At 43.0% G+C, this 24012-nt stretch overlaps 1 protein-coding gene across 3 annotated transcripts in view; it reads left to right on the top strand.

Annotated features, from left to right (window-relative positions):
* The window catches only part of NRCAM (neuronal cell adhesion molecule), a 312466-nt gene that overhangs the window by 210917 nt on the left and 77537 nt on the right, over positions 1 to 24012 (top strand). For all 3 annotated transcript variants that reach the window (XM_075014586.1, XM_075014593.1, XM_075014600.1), the window contains 3 exons: positions 3043 to 3154; positions 5229 to 5413; positions 7477 to 7608. In XM_075014586.1, coding sequence (XP_074870687.1) covers positions 3043 to 3154; positions 5229 to 5413; positions 7477 to 7608 — 429 coding nt within the window. The remainder of the gene's footprint in view (positions 1 to 3042; positions 3155 to 5228; positions 5414 to 7476; positions 7609 to 24012) is intronic.

Genomic DNA, 24012 nt, shown 5'->3' with positions numbered 1-24012 from the left:
GGCCATCACTCTGGGGCAGGGTTGGAGGGGCATGACCTGCGCTGGCCCCAGATCCCATGCCCACCTCTCGTCCAGGGTCCCTGGCAGGGCTGGGAGGGGGCAGGGACTAACGGGGAGGTAGGGCCAGGGATCTGCCTTGGGCCGGCAGTCCGGGCCAGTGAAGTCCTCTTCTGGGGGACTGGTGGGTGGGGCCACGGTAGGAGGGGCAGCATAGGGGCAGCAGGAGGGGGCAGCTGGGCCGGGAGCTCCCACATCCCACATAGGTAGCTGCCACATCCCTGAAGGCAGTCAAGAGCTCTGCCAAGCTGCCCGGCGCCAGGCGGCCTCCCCCTCCTCAAAACAGAGCCAGCGCTCAGCCAGGTCCACCTGGTGCCAAATGGAGGCAGCAAGGTGGGGGTCCTCCAGGGGCTTCCTCTGGCTCTGCCGCAACCAGGCCTGGCCTGACACTGGTGGTGGCTCTGGCCAGTCACAGTCCCTCAGTTCTGTGGGGCCGTCCGGGGCCACAGACAGGGCAAGGCTCTCCGAGTCAGGTGGCCAAGTCCTGAGCCCAGGTGTAACCCTGCCATAGCTCCTTCACCTTACTCCTGACTTGGTCAGGAGTGTGAGCAGGGTGACCCCGGGTAGCCAGGCCCTTGGCCAGCCAGGTGAAGGCAGCTGCATTCTGCCACTTGCTCCCCATCAGCTGGAGCACCTCCTCCTCCTGCCAGAGCCCCAGCAAGTCCTGGAGCTTGTGCTCTGTCCAGGAGGGATGTGCTTCCCCTCCTTTCCCTGGATGAACCCTTGGGATCCCTGTGTGCACTTGGAGGGGGGGCCCTGGGGCTCCTCGTGTGGCTGGTCTGTGGCCATTGCGAGCAGGGGGCTGCTCAGGGTTGCAATGAGGCATGCAGGGGGAGTACGTATAACAGCTGCTGCCTGTACTCTCTCAGCTTCCTGCAATGGGGTTTCCTGGTCCGGGCGGCTTTAAGAGCTGCTGCACGCAAAGACCATAGAGCCCTGCAGGGCCTGGGCAGCACGTCTTTGCCTAACAGCTATTCACCCCCATGGCAGACCCTGCTGTTTCGAAAAAGTGGGACATGGAGCATCTACACATATCCCTTTTCAAATAAAGATGTTGAAAGAGCAGCCTCTTCCTTTTTTCTGTTTGGAAGATCAGTTTCGAGTCCTGCAGCACCTAACATTGATTTCATCCTCGAAAGAGCACGCGGAGTGTGTAGATGCACCGCGCAGAACAGGCTAGTGTAGACGCAGCTTTAGAGAAGAAGCCATAAGGTTAGGATTTCTGTAATGGTGTAATAATGACCTGCAAATAAAGTGATGCACCTAGTACAGTTATTAAAAATCCATTCAGTTGTCACAAGGCTGCAAAAGTCAATTTTTTAGGATTTTCCAGAGCCTTGACTAAGTTTTTGCAGTGCATGAAATGGGCATGAAATGGGCATGAAATTGTAGTGTGGCCTTTTTTATGTTTTCATTTGAAGAAGCACATTTCGTATATGAGCATTTGAGGTGCTCTAGGTATCTCTTAAAGTTCTTTTAACTCGTTCTTTATGACTTAATCTAGTAATAAATCCTATGTCCAGATAAACAAACCATATTTATCTTTATATTGATGTCCGCCTTGAAAACACCATAGCAGACTAGTGTAATGATGCAAAGCACTCTATGGCTACGTCTACACTAGCCCCAAACTTTGAAATGGCCACGCAAATGGCCATTTCGAAGTTTAATAATGAAGTGCTGAAATGCATATTCAGCGCTTCATTAGCATGCAGGCAGCCGCGGTGCTTTGAAATTGATGCGGCTCACCACCGTGCGTCTCCTTTTCGAAAGGACCCCACCTTCTTCAAAGTCCCCTTATTCCCATGAGCAGATGGGAATAAGGGGACTTCGAAGTAGGCGGGGTCCTTTCGAAAAGGAGATGCGCGGCGGCGAGCCGCATCAATTTCAAAGCACCGCGGCTGCCTGCATGCTAATGAAGCGCTGAATATGCATTTCAGCACTTCATTATTAAACTTCGAAATGGCCATTTGCGTGGCCATTTCAAAGTTTGGGGCTAGTGTAGACACGACCTATGCACTATTGTGTTTTAAACTATTTTGGTAGAACAGTTGAGTATGCTCATTTTGAGAAAACGGTCTGATCTGATTTCTGGGTAATTAAAAATTTACAGTGGTGTTAAGAAGTACCCCAATAGACTTTGAATTAAATCAAGAAGTTCCAAAAGTTTGGAGGCAGACATAGTAATCTGTATATAAATTTGGCCTTAGATTTATGACTATATATTGACCATGATATTTAATTTTTATTATTCGGGAGAAAGCAGTTGATCATACAGTTCAGGTTTGCAAAAATATTCAAATAAAAATTATGTTTTAAAGGGACAAGACATAGCTGAGGTTTATGAGAAAAGCTGTTTGTGGACTGGGAGATGCTGAGCAAGGCATATTTTAAACTGAAATGTTTCATGTCACTTTCATTACGTTTTCGAGTACAACAGGTTTACATGAGTTCAATTTTTTTCTGTGTCTTATTGGAGTACTTGTGAAAATACAGAAAATAGTAGTTGCTGAAGGGAATACCTGCAATTCGATCCATGTAGATAGATCCCTGCCCCTTGTAGCTCCCCAAGAAAATGTATGGAGCTCTGCAAAATTGTAAGAGTCCTTATGAACCCAGCAGTTTTCAGAGTCAGAACCTAAGCAAGTATCATATAAAACAAGTTGGCCATTTTTAGTGTCTGTGCCCAAAATTACAGCATTTCTCACATCCAAACCCTAGCCCTTTGTGATGTGGAATGTCTTCAAAAGGATTTTTGAATTAAATGAACAATACACAGAAAAAATCCTGTGCTAACTTCTGGAATGGCTGTATGCATGAAACTGAGCCCATATTAATATATACGCTATCATTATACCTGATTATAAACAAATTTACTGTCAGCATTCATAGGTGTGAAAAACCGATTGGCTTTAGCTGGGTTGGGAAATATGTTTGAAATATCTCGTTTTGATTTTTTTTCATTATTCCAATTTTTCTAATCAGCCACGCCATTGATGGAGAGAAGACCAACTCTTTTAACTCCGGTGGGGAGCACAAGTAATAAAGTGGAACTGCGGGGAAATGCACTTTTGCTGGAGTGCATTGCGGAAGGATTGTGAGTTGCTGTTTCAGTCAACATGTTCTTTGAATACAAATCTAGAAATGCTGAGCAATATTTCAGAAAGAACATCAAAGCCATAGGAAGTACTCATAGCAGAATTCTATCTGCCGTAATGGTGAAGGTGTTAGATCACCAATGGGCAACCAAGAAGAGTGACAAGTATCAGAGGGATAGCTGAGTTAGTCTGTATCTTCAGAAACAGCAAGACATCCTGTGGCATCTTATAGACTAACAGATATTTTGAAGCATAAGCATTTGTGGGCAAAAGACCCACGTCGTCAGAAGAAGTGAGTGGTCCGCATGACTGGCCCTCCATCATCCTTGTCCCACTCCTCCCCAGCATGTTCAGAGCACCACAAATTGCCCAGTTCGCACTCCAGCCCTGCATCTCCTCCACCCTCCCAGAGATTGAACAGCTGCAGACAAAAGATTTGCAGCATTCCAGATCTGGGAGGGTGGGATGGAGCTGAGGATGGCGCATGAATCAGTGGTGCTCTGACAGCGCTGGGAGGGAGGGAGAGGAGTGGAGTAGGAAGTGCAGGGCTTCAGTGCCTAGTGCATGAAATTTACATCGGGGAGCGAGGCAGACAGTGTGTCGGTGGGCCTCAGGTGGAGCCCCAGGGGGCCACATGCGGCCTGCAGGTTACCCACCACTGTGTGAAATGCAGAGGGATAAACAGATAAAAACTGAAAATCAAGGTGTTTGTTTACAAAACATGACACATTTATGTGTATAGTGATGGATTAAAAACATATGTAGAAGCAAAAATGTGTATCCGTATGGGTGCTGCTTGGTCTGCCACCCCTCACCCCTCTATCTCAGAGCTGTTGTCAATGACTGTGTAATAGAGAGCACATTGAAGTAAAAAGCAGTCAAGTAGCACTTTAAAGACTAGCAAAATAGTTTATTAGGTGAGCTTTCATGGGACAGACCCACTTCTTCAGACCATAGCCAGACCATGGTCTGAAGAAGTGGGTCTGTCCCACGAAAGCTCGCCTAATAAACTATTTTGCTAATCTTTAAAATGCTACTTGACTGCTTTTTGTTTTGATAGTGTATAGACTAGCACGGCTTCCTCTCTGTTACTATTCAACATTGAAGTAAGTTAGCCCAAATGTGCTAGTTAGCCTCATGGCTGAGCATGAGTGGTGACATCATTACCAAAGCTCTCCAACCAGCAATTCAGGGACACAAGCACACCTAGACTGCATCTACACTACATTCCACTTTGGGAAGTGGGATCAAATGAAGGAGATCAAAAATGCAAATTAAGTGCTACTTTACAAATCTTATGCCTCATTTGAATAATCATGCAAGATCACATTTGAGGAAGAGGCTTTTCCAAAAGCAAAAACAGCCGTGTAGAAAAGGTTGTTCTGGAAAAAAAAATTCGAAAGAACCTTTCTTCCTGAAACAAAAATAGGAAGAAGGGGTCTATTGAAAATGTTTTTTTTTTCCAAAGGAACCCTGTCTACATGGCTGTTTTTGCTTTCGGAAAAGTCTCTCCCAAAAATGCAATCTCATGTGATTATGCAAATGAGTCACAGGATTTGTAAATCAGCCCTTCATTTGCATTTTTGATTGCCCTAATTTGCATTCTGCTTCCAGACGTGGAATGTAGTGTAGACACAGCCCTAGAGTGGAGCACCTGTGGGGGAACTAATCTCAAAGAACCAATATTACTGCACAAAGTGAGTAACTTCTTCTAAAGTGACTGAACAGTGTTTCCATTACCAATAAATAGCCATAGCTTAAATAAAGAATATTCAAGTATGAATGTGAATCTTGTATTAGAGTCATTAAGTATTGTAAATTGCAGTTGATTCAGAAAAAATGTATTCTGTAATTATAAAATCTAGGAACTTAGTTGCAGCCAGTAATGTTACAATTTATTGAAAATGACAAAGTAACCTTTTCCACATTTGTTACTCATCCCCAAAAATCCAGACAACATTCTCAATACAATAATTATAGTTATAATACAAACATGAAAAATTAATGGATTGGACTCTTAACCTTTCTTTTTTCCCCAGCTTTCCAATCTCACCTGTGTTTTTATGTTTCCAGGCCCACACCAACCATCCGCTGGGTTAAAGAAGGGGGAGAACTGCCCACCAACAGACACTTTTTTGAAAATTTTAATAAAACTCTCAAGATTGTTGATGTTTCTGAAGCTGATTCTGGGAAATACAAATGCATAGCAAGAAATGCATTAGGTTCCACTCACCATACCATTACAGTTACTGTCAAAGGTAATGCTAGAATAACTCCAATTTTAACTATGATGGCATCCCAATGCAAGGAAATAAAGTAATGTATTTTATGAGGAAGATATTTTACAGCGAATTGTATCTACAAAGGTGAATGATAAGTGTAAAAGGAAATGAGTAGTCATTAAATTAACTGAGGTTTCTCTGAAGACAGTCTTTACCATGTCCAGTCTTTAATTTTTCTCATGGCCTAATTTTATTATGTGGAAGTGTTCTTTTGCCAGACAGCACTTTGGTGCTAAATTTGAAGCTATCCCTTAGAAAGACTATCATTAAAACAGAACTAACTGGTACTTGTGGTAAATTTAGTATAGGCTTCCTTTTAGTGTCATAAGAGACTGCTCCACTGCTTCCTCTTCTGTTCCTCTGACTTCTCCTACTCCTTCTTTCTTCCTTTCTGCCTTTTCCTCATCATTTTTCTTCTCTTCTGTGTCCTCTGCCTGCCATCCAACCCCACTTTGCCCTCCTTCACATTTTCCCCTTTTCTTTTTTGATGCCCCCTTCTGGTTCTACAAAACCAACTTTACCAGGTTTTATCTATTCTGCAGTAGTATTATAGCACTGGAATTAAAGAAATTTCCAATATGTTAGTATTTCAAGTGTGCCTGAGGGCTTGTGTGAATTAGCAAATACTAGCTGATTGTTCTGATGTGGCCAATCAGTAAGACTAGGGCTAGTCTACAAATTCTATTTTGGAATACATTTGGAACCCAAAATGAATCCCCATGGCCAAATGCCATGTTCAAAATAGCAGGTCTATTTTGGGCATGGTATTTCGTTCCTAATAACCTTCATCATACGAGGGTTACCAGGATGTTCAAAATAGCCCATTATTTTGAACCCCAGCGCAGTGTAGCCTGCACTGAGTTTGAAATAAGATAACTTGGAATAACTTATGCAATTTGTGCAGGGCAAATTGCATACATTATTTTGAGCTAGGGCCACAGTGTAGCTCTAACCTTAGTTCTTGTAAGTAAACTTCTAGGCTGTGTCTACACTACCCTTCCCTTTCGGAAAGGGCATGTAAAATTGAGAAGAAGGGTGCCTTTGAAAGCAGAGTTTCCTTTCAAAGAAACCCTGTCCACACAGCTGTTGTGTTTCAAAAGCAGCCCCTTTTGGATGTGAGATCCTGCAGGAGTATGCAAATGAGGCATGAGATATTTAAATGCTCAGCTCATTTGCATTTTCAATCATCTGTATTTACATGCCCCTTCTGAAAGGGAGGGGTAGTGCAGACACAGCCCTAATGTTTGCACAAAATTCTTGACACCATGGTTTTTGACTTTTCCTTGGTTGTTACGTGTTCCATGTGCCCATGTCCACTAATCCAAATGAGTTAGTTTATTCTTATACAAAAGATTATGTTTGCATAGACTTACTGCAAAGGATCTGCTGATAAGCTTGTGAAAGTTACTTTGCTAGTAAGGCAATCATTTCTTGTTCATTTTGGCTTGCTCTTGCTGTATTTGTCAACCAACCAGGATGGTACTTTGACCCCAGAGTTCTTCCATGGATTCACTGGGGACAGGTTTTTATTCTAAATCAATTTCTCCTCCACCAGTCACTTGCACTTATCTCTTCCCTTATTATCAGTACATCTCTTTCTCTTCCCCAAGTTGTCTGTGATCCAAGGACACCTCAACATTTATTAGCAAATCTACTGTACGAATCCTTTTACAGAAGCCAGAGTTTGTTAGCTTTTGCTCTTCAGAAATGCATATTAGGATTAAAGCTGACGATATGTATTAAATGAATTTATTTAAATGCAGTCAAGAATCACATTTTATTTACCTGAAAAGGTTCACTAGATAGCTATCCATACTTCATGATTTATTGTCCATCTATTTCACAGCCTAATGTCTTTGTGTCACTTGTAACCTGAGCTAATCAAAGAATGATTTTAACAGTATAGTAAGTGTAAAATCAGTAAACACACACACATTTGTTTTGGGTTTTTTTGGCCAAATCGCTACTGTGTGGTATGACTTTCTGGATGTAGAACTGTAATATTGATAATTTGTTGGTTTTTTTTTCTCTGATCAAAGCTTCTCCATATTGGATCACAGCACCTAGAAACCTTGTGTTGTCACCCGGAGAGGATGGAACCCTGATCTGCAGAGCTAATGGCAACCCCAAACCGAGTATTAGCTGGCTAACAAATGGTGTACCCATAGCAAGTAAGATTTTCAATCATCTTAATGAAGGATGAATAAAAACATAAACCAATGAAGATTAGGGACACATTAGGGATATGAAATGTGTTCACATACAAATAATTATTCCTTATTTCAGGACTTTTGCCTGACATCAAATTATTAATGCATATGAAGTGAAAGAAAAATGTCACATTGTGTGAAACTGAAACAGCAGAAATTGCCTCTAATATGCCTCAATGGGACAAAGCTTCATAAGATTTTTCTTCAGGAGCAGATCACTCGTTATCTTCTTTTGCTGTCTGCTAGCACAAAACTTATGGAAATGGGTTCTTCCTAACGAGGCTGTGATGTGTTCCCTTGACTGGAGATCTCAGAGGGGTACACTTGCTATGACTGTATTGCCATTGCAATATTTACTAGATCTGATAGACGTTGTATGCGCTTAGTTGCATCCCCACTGGAGAGCTGGTTCTGTGTAAGAACTGAAAAGGGGGCAGGAGGTCAGAAAGAAACCTCTATGACTGTATTAAGCACCTCTGCAGGGGTTAGAATTTGGAATATTTTTCCAGCCTTCCAGCTCTCAGCAATCAAAAGCTGTAGTAAGGCTGTCTGACTGAATCAGCAGCTGTCTGGAAATCCACTTGTGCCAGGTAGGTGTTGGAGGAGAAGAAACCCTAAGGCAATGAAACTACTGATTTTGTGTGTGTGGACAAGAAAAGCAGCTGTGAATTGATGCCTTGGTTGCTCATTTATTATCAGTGTTATGACTGGCAACATAATATGACAGATGTAAGGCAACTGCTGTCTACAGACCATCTGCAGTTGAGGAGAGCTTACACACCAGAATTGCCAGAAGCTGTCAGTTCTTATATTCAACTTACATAATGTCATAAACCCCCTGCTGGTCCTTTACCTCATTCCCCATCTTACACAATGTAACACTAAGGGCAGAATATTCAGCCAATTTATTTTGAAATAACTATCCTATCATCTACACAATACACCTGCTAGTATGAAATAATTTCAATGGCTCTATTTCAAAATAGGCTCTCTGGCTACATCTACACTACAGAGATCTTTCGAAAGAAGCCTTCTGGGAGATCTCTTCTGAAAGAACCTCTTTCAAAAGAGTGCATCCACATACCGCTGCTCTCTCAGAAGAATGGCCCAGGGATCAAAAATGAAGACTATTCTTTTGAAAGAAGGGCCCTGTGGAGGATCTACACACATTTGCTTTTGAAAGAAGCTTTCAAAAGGGGTTGCTCTTCCTGAAACAGGAAAGGTAGAGTGATTTCGAAAAGAGTACCACATTCTTTTGATTTACTTTTGAAAGAATGCTTTTTATGTGTAGAAGCTCCATGGGCTCATTCGAAAGAGCCCTCTTCTTGCTAGTGTAGACACAGCTAGTGTAATGTAGTGTAGATGCAGCCTATGTGTCCAGATGTTGTATTTTGAAATAGTTAAGTGCTATTTCAAAATGTATTTTTGTACATAGAGGTGTTATTTTGAAATAAGCTATTCCGGAAAAGCTATTGTAGAACAGCTTATTTTGGAATAAGGCTGCTGTGCAGACACACCCTAAGACAAAGCCAGCCAGCATAACCAACTGCTTTGTCAGAGATGACAATAATGTTTTGAAAGTCTGATGTCTTGTGCTGGCACATTTAAGATTTAAAAATGTAGAATGAAAAGGAAATTGCAAAAGAAGTTTTTAAAAAAGTAAGAAGTCATTTAAGTAAAGACCAGTGAAAGAGAAAGCAGTCCTTCAAGGAGTCACAATCCAATCCAGGAAGTTTCAAAAGAGAGAAGATATACCTTACCTGATAGGTGTATAACCTCTGGAAAAATAACGAGAGAGTGAAACAGGTAGTAGTGTAACTAAAAGGATGAATATAAGGACAAATTGAGGAATAATTCTGTAAGCCGGTCATCTGCAGGAGGAAAGGTAGAAATACTCACCAGATAAGGGGTCTGGGACAGCTAGATAAATATGATTTGTTTTAGATTATAACATATATTTTAGCTCGCAATGGGTTACTTAAGCTGCGTCTACACGTGCACGCTACTTCGAAGTAGCAGCAGTAACTTCGAAATAGCGCCCGTCACGTCTACACGTGTTGGGCGCTATTTCGAAGTTGAAATCGACGTTAGGCGGCGAGACGTCGAAGTCGCTAACCCCATGAGGGGATGGGAATAGCGCCCTACTTCGACGTTCAACATCGAAGTAGGGACGTGTAGACGATCCGCGTCCCGCAACATCGAAATAGCGGGGTCCTCCATGGCGGCCATCAGCTGGGGGGTTGAGAGATACTCTCTCTCCAGCCCTTGCGGGGCTCTGTGGTCACCGTGGGCAGCAGCCCTTAGCCCAGGGCTTCTGGCTGCTGCTGCTGCAGCTGGGGGTCCGTGCTGCATATACAGGGTCTGCAACTAGTTGTTGGCTCTGTGTATCTTGCACTGTTTAATGAAAGCGTGTCTGGGAGGGGCCCTTTAAGGGAGCGACTTGCTGTTGAGTCCGCCCCATGACCCTGTCTGCAGCTGTGCCTGGCTCCCTTATTTCGATGTGTGCTACTTTGGCGTGTAGACGTTCCCTCGCTGTGCCTATTTCGATGTTGGGCTGAGCAACGTCGAAGTTGAACATCGACGTTGCCAGCCCTGGAGGACGTGTAGACGTTATTCATCGAAATAGCCTATTTCGATGTTGGCTTCACGTGTAGACGTAGCCTTAGTCACATAACTTTGAGGTTAAATGGTAAGTGTGAAAGGATTTGTAAGTGTGACTCAGATAGGTCAATAGCTGCTAATACTTTTTTATCCGTTTCATAATTTTCTTTATTTTTTCCATCTATTGTTTCCTTTCCTGCTGTGTTCCTATGTGGATTTTTTGTCCTGTAAGCCCTTACAGTTCATCTGCCCCACTCCACTGCACTCTTAGGCACTTGATAATCTAACTCTTGTGTCCTCCTGGATTGTTCAGTCTTCCTCCTCTGGTAATCAGGATCCACCTCCCACTCTATTGAATACCAGTGTGTCACCGAGGCCGTTTCTACTAAACGTTGCTAAAAAACATCCAAAATATGCTAATGAGGCGCAGATGTAAGTTGCCCATGCCTCATTAGCATAAGGTCACATGATTTGGAGTCCAGAAGAAGCTCTTCCGGCTCCAAAATGGCGTGTAGAATTGCAGCCCCTGGGGGGTCTTCTGGAAAGAAGTCCTCCTTCCAGGGGCCCCTTCTTCTCATAAATTTTTGGGAAGAAGGGGCCTCCAGAAGGAGGACTTCCTTCCGGAAGAGCCCCAGGGGGCCGCGCTTGTACACTCTGTTCTGGAGTCCAGAAGAGCTTCTTCCTGACTCCAGATCATGTGATCTTATGCTAATGAGGCATGGGGAATTTACATCCATGCCTCATTAGCATATTTCAAGCCGTTTACTAGCGTGCCACTGTAGAAACGGCCTGATAGTTTAAGAAGTTCAAGATCTCTCTCACCCTTTAGCAGAGTTCTGTGTTCCCTCCACCAGCCCTTTTCTTTAGCCCCTGCGTATTTAACTTGGAGTTTATCTGACTCCTCTAGTATGAAGTATTACTAAATGGAGGGAGTGCAGGAGATAAAGGGAGGCAAGTGACAGTCCTATACCTTTGAATTCTTCACTTCTAAAATGAAAATATTCCAGTTTAAAATATCAGAAGCCGTTCTGTGTGATTTGCAAATGCAGCAGGCCCTCTCGTTCACTTGGCATAGAAAATACTCCAGTGGGTGAGTTCCACTTGCTTCCATTTGAATTACTAATGTATCATTGTAAAATGATGAAACAAAAGCAGCTGGTTGGACTGGAAGGCAGTGCTGGGGGAACTAACCCCTGGCACCATTTAAAAAAAAACGGCTAAATTTTAGTTCCAAAGACTTCTGTTGCTGTAGATCCCACAATAATGGCATAATAATGGATTTGCAGTACCTCACTTTTCTGTTGGAAAACACAACGTGCGAGATGCTTGATACTTCTGGTTTTGTTTTCCTTGTGGGGTCATGAAATGGAGCAAGCAGTGCTAAAGGGAGAATCTTTCACCACAGTGTCAATTAAAGGAAGGGTCCTAACATCAAGGAGAGGGATGGGGGTCGGGAAAGGAGGAAGCTGAAAAGCAACATCATGCCAAAAGGGGAGAACTAATGAGCACTCAAAACATTAATTTAAAGAGTAGTGGCTAAAATAATCCCCTTCCCCAAGTCTGTTACTTGGTGCACACAAATCAAAACAAAAAGCAGTCAAGTAGCACTTTAAAGACTAGCAAAATAGTTTATTAGGTGAGCTTTCGTGGGACAGACCCACTTCTTCAGACCATAGCCAGACCAGAACAGACTCAATATTTAAGACACAGAGAACCAAAATCAGCAAGCAAGGAGGACAAATCAGAAAAAGACAATCAAGGTGAGCAAATCAGAGAGTGGAGGGGTAGGGGAGAAGGTCAAGAATTAGACTGAGCCAAGTATGTAGACTAGCCCCTATAGTGACTCAGAAAGTTCCCATCACGATTTAAACCATGTGTTAATGTGCCGAATTTGAATATAAAAGTCAGCTCGTCCACTTCTCTTTCCAAAACGGTGCGATAATGTCTCTTCAGTAACACACATACCTTGAGGTCATTGACAGAATGCCCCATTCCATTAAAATGTTGACTAACTGGTTTGTGGATCTGGAGTGTTTTGATGTCTGTTTTGTGCCTGTTGACCCTTTGTCTAAGGGAGTTAGAAGTCTGTCCAATATACAAAGCATCTGGGCATTGTTGGCACATGATGGCATATATGATGTTAGTAGAGGAGCATGAGAAAGTGCCCGTGATTCTGTGAGTAACCTGGTTAGGTCCAGTGATGGTATTTCCAGAGAAGATATGTGGACAAAGCTGGCAGCGGGCTTTGTTGCAGGGAAAGGTTCCAGGACCGGTGTTGCTGGGGTATAGACTGTGGCTGTTAGTGAGGATCCTCATGAGGTTGGGAGGTTGTCTGTAGGAGAGAACAGGCATGTCACCCAGGGCCTTCTGGAGTGTAGCATCCTGATTACGAATAGGTTGTAGGTCTTTAATAATTCGTTGCAGTGGTCTGAGTTGGGGGCTGTAAGTGATGACCAGTGGTGTTCTGTTCTTGGCTTTTTTGGGCCGATCTTGGAGTAGCTGGTCTCTGGGTATTCGTCTGGCCCTGTCAATTTGTTTTTTACTTCTCCTGGTGCGTAATTCAGGTTTACGAATATTTGGTAAAGTTCTTGTAGTCTTTGGTCTCTGTCAGTCTGATCCAACTGACAGAGACCAAAGACTACAAGAACTTTACCAAATATTCATAAACCTGAATTACGCACCAGGAGAAGTAAAAAAACAAATTGACAGGGCCAGACGAATACCCAGAGACCAGCTACTCCAAGATCGGCCCAAAAAAGCCAAGAACAGAACACCACTGGTCATCACTTACAGCCCCCAACTCAGACCACTGCAACGAATTATTAAAGACCTACAACCTATTCGTAATCAGGATGCTACACTCCAGAAGGCCCTGGGTGACATGCCTGTTCTCTCCTACAGACAACCTCCCAACCTCATGAGGATCCTCACTAACAGCCACAGTCTATACCCCAGCAACACCGGTCCTGGAACCTTTCCCTGCAACAAAGCCCGCTGCCAGCTTTGTCCACATATCTTCTCTGGAAATACCATCACTGGACCTAACCAGGTTACTCACAGAATCACGGGCACTTTCTCATGCTCCTCTACTAACATCATATATGCCATCATGTGCCAACAATGCCCAGATGCTTTGTATATTGGACAGACTTCTAACTCCCTTAGACAAAGGGTCAACAGGCACAAAACAGACATCAAAACACTCCAGATCCACAAACCAGTTAGTCAACATTTTAATGGAATGGGGCATTCTGTCAATGACCTCAAGGTATGTGTGTTACTGAAGAGACATTATCGCACTGTTTTGGAAAGAGAAGTGGACGAGCTGACTTTTATATTCAAATTCGGCACATTAACACATGGTTTAAATCGTGATGGGAACTTTCTGAGTCACTATAGGGGCTCGTCTACATACTTGGCTCAGTCTAATTCTTGACCTTCTCCCCTACCCCTGCACTCTCTGATTTGCTCACCTTGATTGTCTTTTTCTGATTTGTCCTCCTTGCTTGCTGATTTTGGTTCTCTGTGTCTTAAATATTGAGTCTGTTCTGGTCTGGCTATGGTCTGAAGAAGTGGGTCTGTCTCACGAAAGCTCACCTAATAAACTATTTTGCTAGTCTTTAAAGTGCTACTTGACTGCTTTTTGTTTTGATAGTGTATAGACTAGCACGGCTTCCTCTCTGTTGGTGCACACAATTCTTTTCAAATAAATAATTTTTAGCTCATGTTTAGTTAATGATCACACTTTTTAGGAGAAATCAATTTTATAATTACAATAATTTGAGACTATGTTGGAGTGATAAGGGCCTAATCGCGTGATGTTTACTCATATGAGTAATCTTTTATATGAGTGATCCAACTGAGGTCAGTTGTGACACCTCTAAAGAGCAAGAAGATCCAGTTTAGACCCAAACTGTGCTTTGCCTTGTGCTTCAATTAGCCCTTGAGCCCTGCATTATTCATACTTCTGCACAATCTTTGGTGTTTTATAGTTTAAATGTTCAGCATGGGTTTACGCAAGGGAAATCATGTCGTGCCTTAACTTTTAAGGAAGTAATGTAAGTACCCAAATTAACTGGAGGGGAAACTGCTGACATAATTGAGCTTCAGCAAGGCACTTCTGATACTTCACAAAAGACTAACGTATTGGTTCAGTGGCTTACAGTACAGGTAAAGCTATTAAATATTAAACACACACGTTTCAAAACTGGAGGAGAAATTGTCTTATTATCATACCTCGATATGTTCTTTACATTCTTATATCATTTTTCCACAGTAAAATTGTATTTTTGTTCCATCTTTCATTGAAATTACATAATATTACTTTGAACTGAAGACAGAAAGGATATACCTTTGATCTCTATTCATGAGAATGTTTCATAATCACAGGTTAGGAAAATTCTTGGTGCTCATTACTGTCTCTGAATTTTTACATAGACACATGCACTCTGCTGGTCACAGGGGTATGAGTGCTGGATGGGGGCTCATGGTCTCTGATACTGTGGAGGAGACCAGTCCCACTGGGAGATGGGCTGGGCTGTCAGTGCCAGCACTCGATCACCAGCCAACTATCCTTCCTCCTGGAGCTGTGCAGATGGCGCAGAATCTGTCCTAATGAGTAGAGCACAGAAAAAATCCAATGAAGCTGGATTTTATGTATTGCATATAATGTATCTAGTGGATGGTGGTTGCTGGGTGCCCAAAACACATGGCAGGGCTACAGGTAACAATCTCCTACAGTCCCCTGCTGGCTGATAGAGTTTTCAGAGTGAGACCCAGGGATACCAGTTAGGAAGGTCTCAGGGAGCTGTTTTTCAGGGGAGTAAGGAAAGGTTAGTGGGGGAGAGAAAGATGTGAAAAGGAGGACACTCTCTTCCATCTTCTGTCCTCTCTCTCTCTTAGATTGAACAGTTATGATGGCTTACAATAAAGGGCAAGATGAAAGAAAACATTTGTTTTTCTGAACCTTGTGTCCCATTGCTGTTCTCTCCCACTTCCATCATCTGCCTGTCTAGTTGGGCTCATAGCAAATCATCTCAATTACTGTTTTCACCACCACACACACATGGCTTCTTGGTGAAGCTGGTGTTTGGAGAGGCAAACTCCCCAGCCCATGGCCCTGCCCATAATCCACAACCGTCCATTCCAGCCCCCACTTCTGCACCCTCACCATTGTCTCCCTCTTCTCTCTGCTCACCAGTTCTAGCCAAAATCTCTGAACACAAATGTAGAAGATAACATTTGGGGGAACAGAAACACTCTTCTAAAACCCTTTTCTAAAGAAAATGGAGATTGTTTTCCACTGCAAGCCAGGTTGTGAAGATTGAACATGCAGAAGGTAGTTAATTAGAAGTACTGCATTTGGCAATACAAATGTCAGTCACAGGTTTTTTGATATACATGACGTTTGTCAGAGATTTATTTGCAACTTTGTAGTAAGGGAAAGTTGTCCTGCTGAATACCACATTAAATATTATGGAATACATGATGCAGCCCTTCTCTGGTTTACATTTTGTTCATCGGTATTTCTAAGTTGATTTTGTGTTTTTAATATACTACTAAGCCTTCATAAAGTAATAATTCCAGACTACTACAGTAAACTCTTTCACAGCTGGCATTTTATTATCTGGAACTCTCAAATAACCAGCATTATAACCATAAATAAATTTTAGTTACATTTTCCATAAGTACAGTATAGTGAAAATAAATACAAATAATTTCAGCAAATATAGTATAATATTACAGTGTACAATATTACTGTTGTTAGTAAATAAATTACTCTACATACATTCTGTTTGTTTCTTAATATCTAATCTTGTTTTTCTTTAGCGTTATGCATTGCTGGGTATACCCCTCTATTATCCAGAACATTTGAATATCCAGCAACCTCCTGGTCCCATGGGTGCCAGATATTAAAGAGTTTACTGTATGTATTGAAACTCACTGAAACAAAGGCATTATCTGAAATTAATCAGTCAGAGCAGTTTAATTGGTTCATAACAAAATTTGTTGCTTTTTCAAAAAGGGATTGCTAATGAATTTTGTGTGATTTTCATAACAAGACATGTTTATGAAATGTCACTTTGGCTGTGTCTACACGTGCCCCAAACTTCGAAATGGCCATGCAAATGGCCATTTCGAAGTTTACTAATGAAGCGCTGACATGCATATTCAGCGCTTCATTAGCATGCGGGCGGCAGCGGCGCTTCGAAATTGACGAGCCTTGCCGCCGCACGGCGCATCCAGACGGGGCTCCTTTTCGAAAGGACGCCACCTTCTTCGAAGTCCCCTTATTCCCATAAGCTCACGGGAATAAGGGGACTTCGAAGTAGGTGGCGTGCTTTCGAAAAGGAGCCCCGTCTGGACGCGCCGCGCGGCTGCAAGGCTCGTCAATTTCGAAGCGCCGCTGCCGCCCGCATGCTAATGAAGCGCTGAATATGCATGTCAGCGCTTCATTAGTAAACTTCGAAATGGCCATTTGCATGGCCATTTCGAAGTTTGGGGCACGTGTAGACGTAGCCTTTATGTTTATGTTTAAGAGGTTTTCAAATATTTTAGACATATCAAAGAATTGTATATCTTAATAAGATACTGATGTTGGTGGAGGGGTCTCTTAAAACTAGTTCATCAAATAGTCAGAAGTAAAAGGGAAACTCATTTGTCCAGCTATCTGGGAGAAAGGAATATTGTCTCTTGAAGGGGTCTCTTCAATGGGGGATGAAAGGAGAATAGGGAAGGATAGAAAGGACAGGGAAACTTTGGAAATAGATTTTTGTACTAGAGTAATTAAAATGTGCATTTTAGATAAGAGTGGTCTTTTGAAAATTTTATTTAAAAATATATTTTTGAAGATGCAAGCATTTAAGGCTAAAGCTGAATACTCAAATTGTGCATCTAAATATGGATACAAGCATTTTTTTAGAGATGTGATTTTATAATCTTCACCCACAAACTAATGAAATATTGAAGCAAAATTTAAGCTAAGGTCCTGTAGACATAGTAGTATACTACTGTTTTTGACTGTGAGTAAGGTTGACACATGCCTGTTAAATGGCTGTATTATTCATTAAGGACTCTTTTATAGGTTCAATGTCATGCTAATAGGTCTGGAAAGTTGGAAGGCTTTTTATTTTTAAATTTACAGATATTCTTTGGGATGGGGTGGAAGACTCACCTGTCTTCAAGCTGCAAAAAGGTGCTGTGGGAACCCTCAGGAACAATAGGAAGAGGGGAAAGGTTGAGCACTAAGACCCACAGAACATACACAGTTAAACCAACACCTCGATTAAAACTCAAAAAAGACTCTTGTCCCATAGTATAATCTAAATACATAATGTGACATTTACCACTTCGATCAAAGGTCTGAGAAAGTAGGTTCACACAAAGCCCTAAGTAACTAGAGATTTTGGACACGATGGACAATGGAGAGCATCCTGGGCCCCTCAGCCATCAGCCACAGACATTCAAAGCCAGATACCATTACTTAGAATCACCAGTTTTGGATAGCATGTCAGGAAGAGGCATCCTTGCAAGTTTCTAGGCCCAAAACTATGTAGAGTGAATTATACATTGTCACAGGAGCCACTCCTGATAGATGGCGCCTCCCCTGCCCCACCCCCATTGACTCTGAGGATTAGCTCCTTCCAGATGTATACCCTCCTCTGGCTGTCTCTTCACATACCATCCTCTCTCACCCTGCAGCTCCACCTACTCCAGGAGCTGCAGCTTTCTCTTTGTGACTAGCCCTCCAGCCAGATTACTCTGGCCCTCTCCTTCCAAGGCAGTGTTCCCTGTAGCCATCCAGGGGAGATTCAGGTGTCACCCAGTGAATTAGCTGAGCACCCACAGCCACCCACAGTGGGCAGCATGTGTTTCAATTGGTGATGCGCATCCATATGTACCTCAGTGCACACAACAAAATTTATTCTACCCATGGAATTAGAGGGAAGAGTGTTCCAGGGCATCAAATTCTACCAGGACAAAATGTCCCAGGTAGTGTGCTCCCTGCTGTTTGGTCTGCAAGAGTTCTGCAGGGGCCAGTAGGACAACCTCGGCCCACCTTCTCATCAGCATCCGAGAGCTGCCCTACCTATACTTTGCGAATGGTCCCTGAACGTTTTCTGCCTCTCATTCTCCCCGATCTGTGGTTTACTAACCAAAACTGCCTCCTCCTAGGGAGTAATAGTCAGCTACTCTCCATAGCCCCAACACACTCTTCTCCCAAGAGCTGAGTGCACACACTGCCTTTCCTTTCTGCTCTTAGGTCCTGGGTTTTATACAGGCTTTATATGGGGCAGACATCCATTACAAACACTCCCCCTCAAGACTGCATCTCTGGGGGACAGGGTGTATCGTGTTTGGGATTGGCCATAATTGGGCTGTAGGTTATCCATCTCTTTCTTGAACTCCTCCACCTTTCTCCTTGAGGGTGTCCTGATACTCACCTTGCTGCAGTTCTAAATCCTCAACACCTTCTTGCATGGCATGCTTGGCTGCTCCTGATTTCTGCTGCAGCATCTTTGCTTGTTCCGCAGACTCCTCCAGCTCTGTTTCCCTCAGGCTCTAAGCTCCCATCATAGCCCTCTTTATTTCTACGTTCATTCCTATGTCTGCTTGGTCCTTTTCATCCCAGTCATTTTATCTTCTGAACCATTTTTTTTCCTTTCTCTTTGGGGGGTCCATGCTATCTACTCTGCTACCCCATCCTTTCTTAAGAGGGCAGTGCCTCCAGATATGGCTGACCTTGTGAAACCCAAACTACCCCTTTTCCTTGCCTTATCGGTTAGCCATATTTTGGCTTTCTCTTATCTAGTTCCTCTCCCGGGTAGCCTTCCCTTACAGTTCATATATAGGTATGTTCTCCTTATGTGCCCCTGCAGACCACAGGCAAACACGCCCCTCCTCTCATGTTCTCCACACAGGTTGGAGTCTTTTGTGGCTTTCTTGTTTTCCTGCCTTCTAAGAGAGGCTCCTCTCCCCGATATACATAAGGACACTCTTTTCAGGTATCCCCTTCACCCCACATATATTTTTCCTTCGATCAGGCCTCTTCCCGCTAGCCTGATACCCCTTTTCCACTCTTTGCAGCTTCTGCTTATTTCTTCTGACATGATCTTAAATAAATGCAGTGCTTTGCAGACAGCTGTGTCAAGTAGTTTTCCAGGTATCTATGTGACTCCAACTGTGTCCGTTCATTCTCCTGGCCCTGCTGCAGGAGGATTTTGATCCGTTCCTCCTGTTGATGAATCCCCTTATGCAAAGGTGAATACTCCAGAGTCCAGGCTAGGAGTGCTTTTGGCTTAGGGCACATATAGGTTTCTACATATTGTGACTCTATCAGGTCTTTCTGATTTTTTCCGTTACTGTGTTCCACAGTGAAGTATAGGGGGTGGCTGCCTCGTGCAGTTCTTCATGGTCCAGAGTTTCTCATATTCCCTTTTTAGGTGGGGTCTGTTGGCATTTTCCATGCTTGTTGTATGACCATGCATTGCAGGTGCCTCCTCCTCCTGGCAGCTGTGGGGATTAGCTCCTTCCAGGTGCTGGGCCATCCTCTGCCAGTCTCTACCTGTTGACGTCTCCCACCCTCTTGTCTTTCTCACTCCAGGAGCTGCAGCTTTCTCTTAGTGACTCAGCCCTCTGGCCAAATCTCTGAGGTCCTCCCCTGCCAGTGTATCAAAGACTTCCAAGGCAAACTTGCAGATGGTTCACTTTCTGCTGTCTGGTCCCTGCCACTTCCCCAGTGGCCAGCAGGGGAACCCAGGTCCTCCCTCTACTCCAGGTGCCAATGCAGGGACCTTTCATCAGCAGCCAAGGTCTGCCCTATCTCATCCATTGCTACATTTACCTGACCTTTTTCTGACTTCCACATCTCTGGTTTACCAGCCCAGACTCTCTCCTCCCAGGGCTACCTGTCTCCATAGCCCCAAACACATCTCTCTTCTCCCAGCAAATGACTGCCAACAATCTCCCTGTTATCCCATTGTACTTTCAGATCCTGAGTTTTATGCAGACCCCTCTTCCTCCTGTCCAGCTAAGCCTGATGTCTAGTGAATCCCAGCTCCCCAAATTCTCCAGGTGCAGCCTACATAGTTAATTGGAATGCCTGGTAGCCTTAACCCTTTCAGGCCACATGTGGGATGGAAACCACATCATACACTTTGGTCATGTATTGAATACTAAGTACAGTCTTTATATAATATAACTATCGGAGGGGTAGCCGTGTTAGTCTGGATCTGTAACAGCAACGAAGGGTCCTGTGGCACCTTATAGACTAGCAGAAAAGTTTTGAGCATGACCTTTCGTGAGCACAGACTCACTTCACAGACCAGCATCTGATGAAGTGAGTCTGCTCACGAAAGCTCATACTCAAAACTTTTCTGTTAGTCTATAAGGTGCCACAGGATCCTTCATTGCTTATATAATATAAGTATAACATGTTCATTGAAACAGCAACATATATGCAGGACAACTGCCCGATCCAGCATTAGCTGTAGCTTTTGGGTGGACTTTGAAGTTAGTTACCAATAAAGCATATGAGACACCTGGTAATCACAAAGTTCTGGATTACTCTAGTTCTGATGCCATCCTGATCCAGATAGTTACCTAACGAGCATTTGAAAATTCTTCTTTGACACTTTTCTTTGACATTTCTGTTTTGTCCTCATTCTATCATGTATAGCAATCGTAGCCAACAAAAGGCATAGGATCACCATAATTTTGTGCAAATTAACCATGATCCTATTTGACTGTTGTGGTTCTGACCCCCTTCAGCAATACTGGATCATACATTAGTAACTTTAATTAGGGAAATGACTGTGGTAATGGATATGATTGCAGCTTTTACATTTTTATTAAGAATGTAATCTTATGGAGGAAGAGGTGAGGAGGGTGAATTAGTAGCACTACTTTTAGCATTAAAGGCTATAAAACAAAGGAAACTTGGATCATTCCCGAAGGTGTAATCCCCACACAATGAGGCTCAACCATATGCTGCGTGAAGGCTTGACAAGTCTTTCAATTCATGTCAATATGAGAAACTGCTTATTGCTAGTTTATTAGTATTATTTTTTATTCCACTTGTATCAGCAGAAACCAGAGGAGAATCATAGTACTTACATTCAGTGCAAAATGTGCATAAGCTACAAGAAATATTTTTGACAATCTGGGCTCTTCAGTTATGATGAGATATGTTCAGTGTCAACATTCATATCAAGTATTTGTCTATTTCTTTGAATGACTAATTTTCTACCCTGATAAGAGATTTTGAATTATCACAGTTAATGACATTTTCTTCTGTTATGCTGTTAATATCAGACATTGAGTATGACTACAACATTATCTGCTCCATCACTATCTTACTGGACTATTGGGAGGGAATGAAAAATTAATTTTGCGATTCCATTCCAAAGAGAAGTTCTTCTTCACTTTGACTGGATGTTTTTGTGACATCTTACTGATCAAAGAAAGATCACATTCCAAGATGATCAGAAAGACAAAGCATACATACTGGCATTGATATGTGGATAAGCAGCCTTATTCTATTTTCTTTCCCTTCTGGCATATTAGGTTAGTTTTTAGCCCAAGGGAGTCTCCAACACAACATCGAGAGTGTCATCTACCTACTTGGTTATCACATACACGATCAAACAGAAACAATGCAGCCTACCCTACAAAATATGGTTGTGTTCCAAGTAGCATATTTGTGACAATAATTGGTGCACTATCCTGGGCTTACATTGCTCTTTACTGTAAAATAAAAGACAAAGTCCCTCCCCTATCAGACTAATAGTTTAAATAAACACAGCTGAGAACATTTAATACCAGCTCTTCTGTGACATTAATATCTAGTGTGTTCCGGAGTCTCAAATGTAGTTTCTTTATTGCCGACAGGGAAATAATATGAGGAAGTCACCTAATGAGTCTCAACTGCTAGACCATTGTAATGATAGTAGTAGTAATAATAAGTCATAAAGTCAAAGAAACTAGCAATGGAAAAATACATTTCAAGCTGTCCATCCCATCCCAATCTTGGGGTTGTTCCCTAATGGACATCTGTTACATGTTAAATATGCCAGACAGTGTAACTTCTACTCTTTCTTAGGCAAAACTATTCAACAGCATTTTAACCTGATCCAAAGTCCATTGAAATCAATGGACAGACTTCAAATGACTTCAGTGGGCCTTAGTTCAGGTGCTAATATTTTATTGTCAGGGATTTTTTTCTTGGTAATCAGGAGAATTTTTTCTTCTTTTCTTTTTTTGACTGACAGTTATAAATGCTTATATGTACTGGACAAGCAATGTACTCATCTGACTATTGCTCTGGGACTCCTAAATTCAAACTTCCTGTATATACAATCTAAACAGTAAATACACCGGCGCAGAAGTTTCAGAGTTGAATAGCAAAAAAAATTCTGTAATTTTTTCCCCATTTTCACCCAACTCTCTCCATGATGTTGCTTTCAATCTGTTATGTCTATAATATAGTATTTAAGTCCAGTCAAATTAAAGTATTAGTGTAACCAGTTTCCAGTGCTCTTTAGGAAAAGGGGGTGGCATGCAATCTTAGAACTGGATAGGCAGTCTACTAATGATCATACATTCAGATAAACAGGGGAGACTTAGGGTGTGGGATGACTAGCTAAGATAAGGGGAGTAACTACCAACATATACAGCTTACTGTGAGTTTGAATGTACTGTATTTGTTAGTATATTCAGAGAAGCACATAGACAGCGGGTTCAACATACAAAAAGCACAAGTACAGCTAAAGGAGCTGCAAATATGAGGAGTGGCAAAGCATGCAGGTCTCAGTCCTGTGTGTAAGTCTGTGCAGGATTAGGTTTCAGTAACATTGTGGAAGCAAACAGGCCCACCCAAAGCAATTCCAGGCCCCAGGTGGAACAGTAATGCCTCCCCACACACACTTAAGCCGCACCTGAGCAGATGTGGTCCTCCCAACATTTGAGCGGTGCTGGGGCGGGGGGTGCTCAGCAAACTGTCAGCTGCGCTGCTGGGCCCACTCTTCTGGCACTCTTCCTTACGCCTGGGATTGCCAACTGTCTGATTGATAACCTGAAAGATCCTGGCCCTGCCCTGCCCTTCTCTGCCCTTGTCCCACCACTTTTCCAAGACGCTGCATCCCACATGCTCCTTCTCTCCCCCCTTCTTCACTGTCCTCTACTCTCCTGAGTTTCACCAAGCTGGGGCAGGTTTTGAGGTGCAGGAAAAGGTGTGGGATGCAGGATCTGGGAGGGAATTTGGGTGCAGGATGCAGGCTTGGGGCAGGAGGTTGGGGGACAGGAGAGAGGCAGGAGGTTGGTGCTTGCCTCAGGTGACTCCCAAAAGCTACCAGCACACCCCTCTAGCAGTGGCTTCTAGACAGGGAACGCGCAGCACCACCGTGTAGCTCCCATTCGCTGCAGACTTCCGGTCTCTTCTGGGAGCAGCACAGAGCAAGTGTGGGCAGGAATTCTGACTTGCTCCTGCTGCCCTACAGCAGTGGCTGGGGGCTCCCAGGACCTTCTAAATCCTGGGAGCAAACGTGGGCTCATCAGGGGAAGAGTTTGTCAAGAGTAGCAGAAATCCATGAGCAGGTCATAAAAAGTTACATGCTGCATTTAAACAAAAAAGAGCTTCCTAATAGTTTTGCTAATAATATTTCTAATTCAGATTTCCTCTAACATGCTCTGGTTGTGACCAAAACTTGTGATTCTGTGCTCTGATTCTCTGCTTTGGCAGGTTTGTTATGCACAGAGTCAGTTGTG

The sequence above is a fragment of the Carettochelys insculpta genome, chromosome 1 (genome assembly GCF_033958435.1).
Source record: "Carettochelys insculpta isolate YL-2023 chromosome 1, ASM3395843v1, whole genome shotgun sequence".
Lineage (NCBI taxonomy): Eukaryota > Metazoa > Chordata > Testudines > Carettochelyidae > Carettochelys > Carettochelys insculpta.
This window is presented reverse-complemented; position numbering and strand designations above follow the sequence as displayed.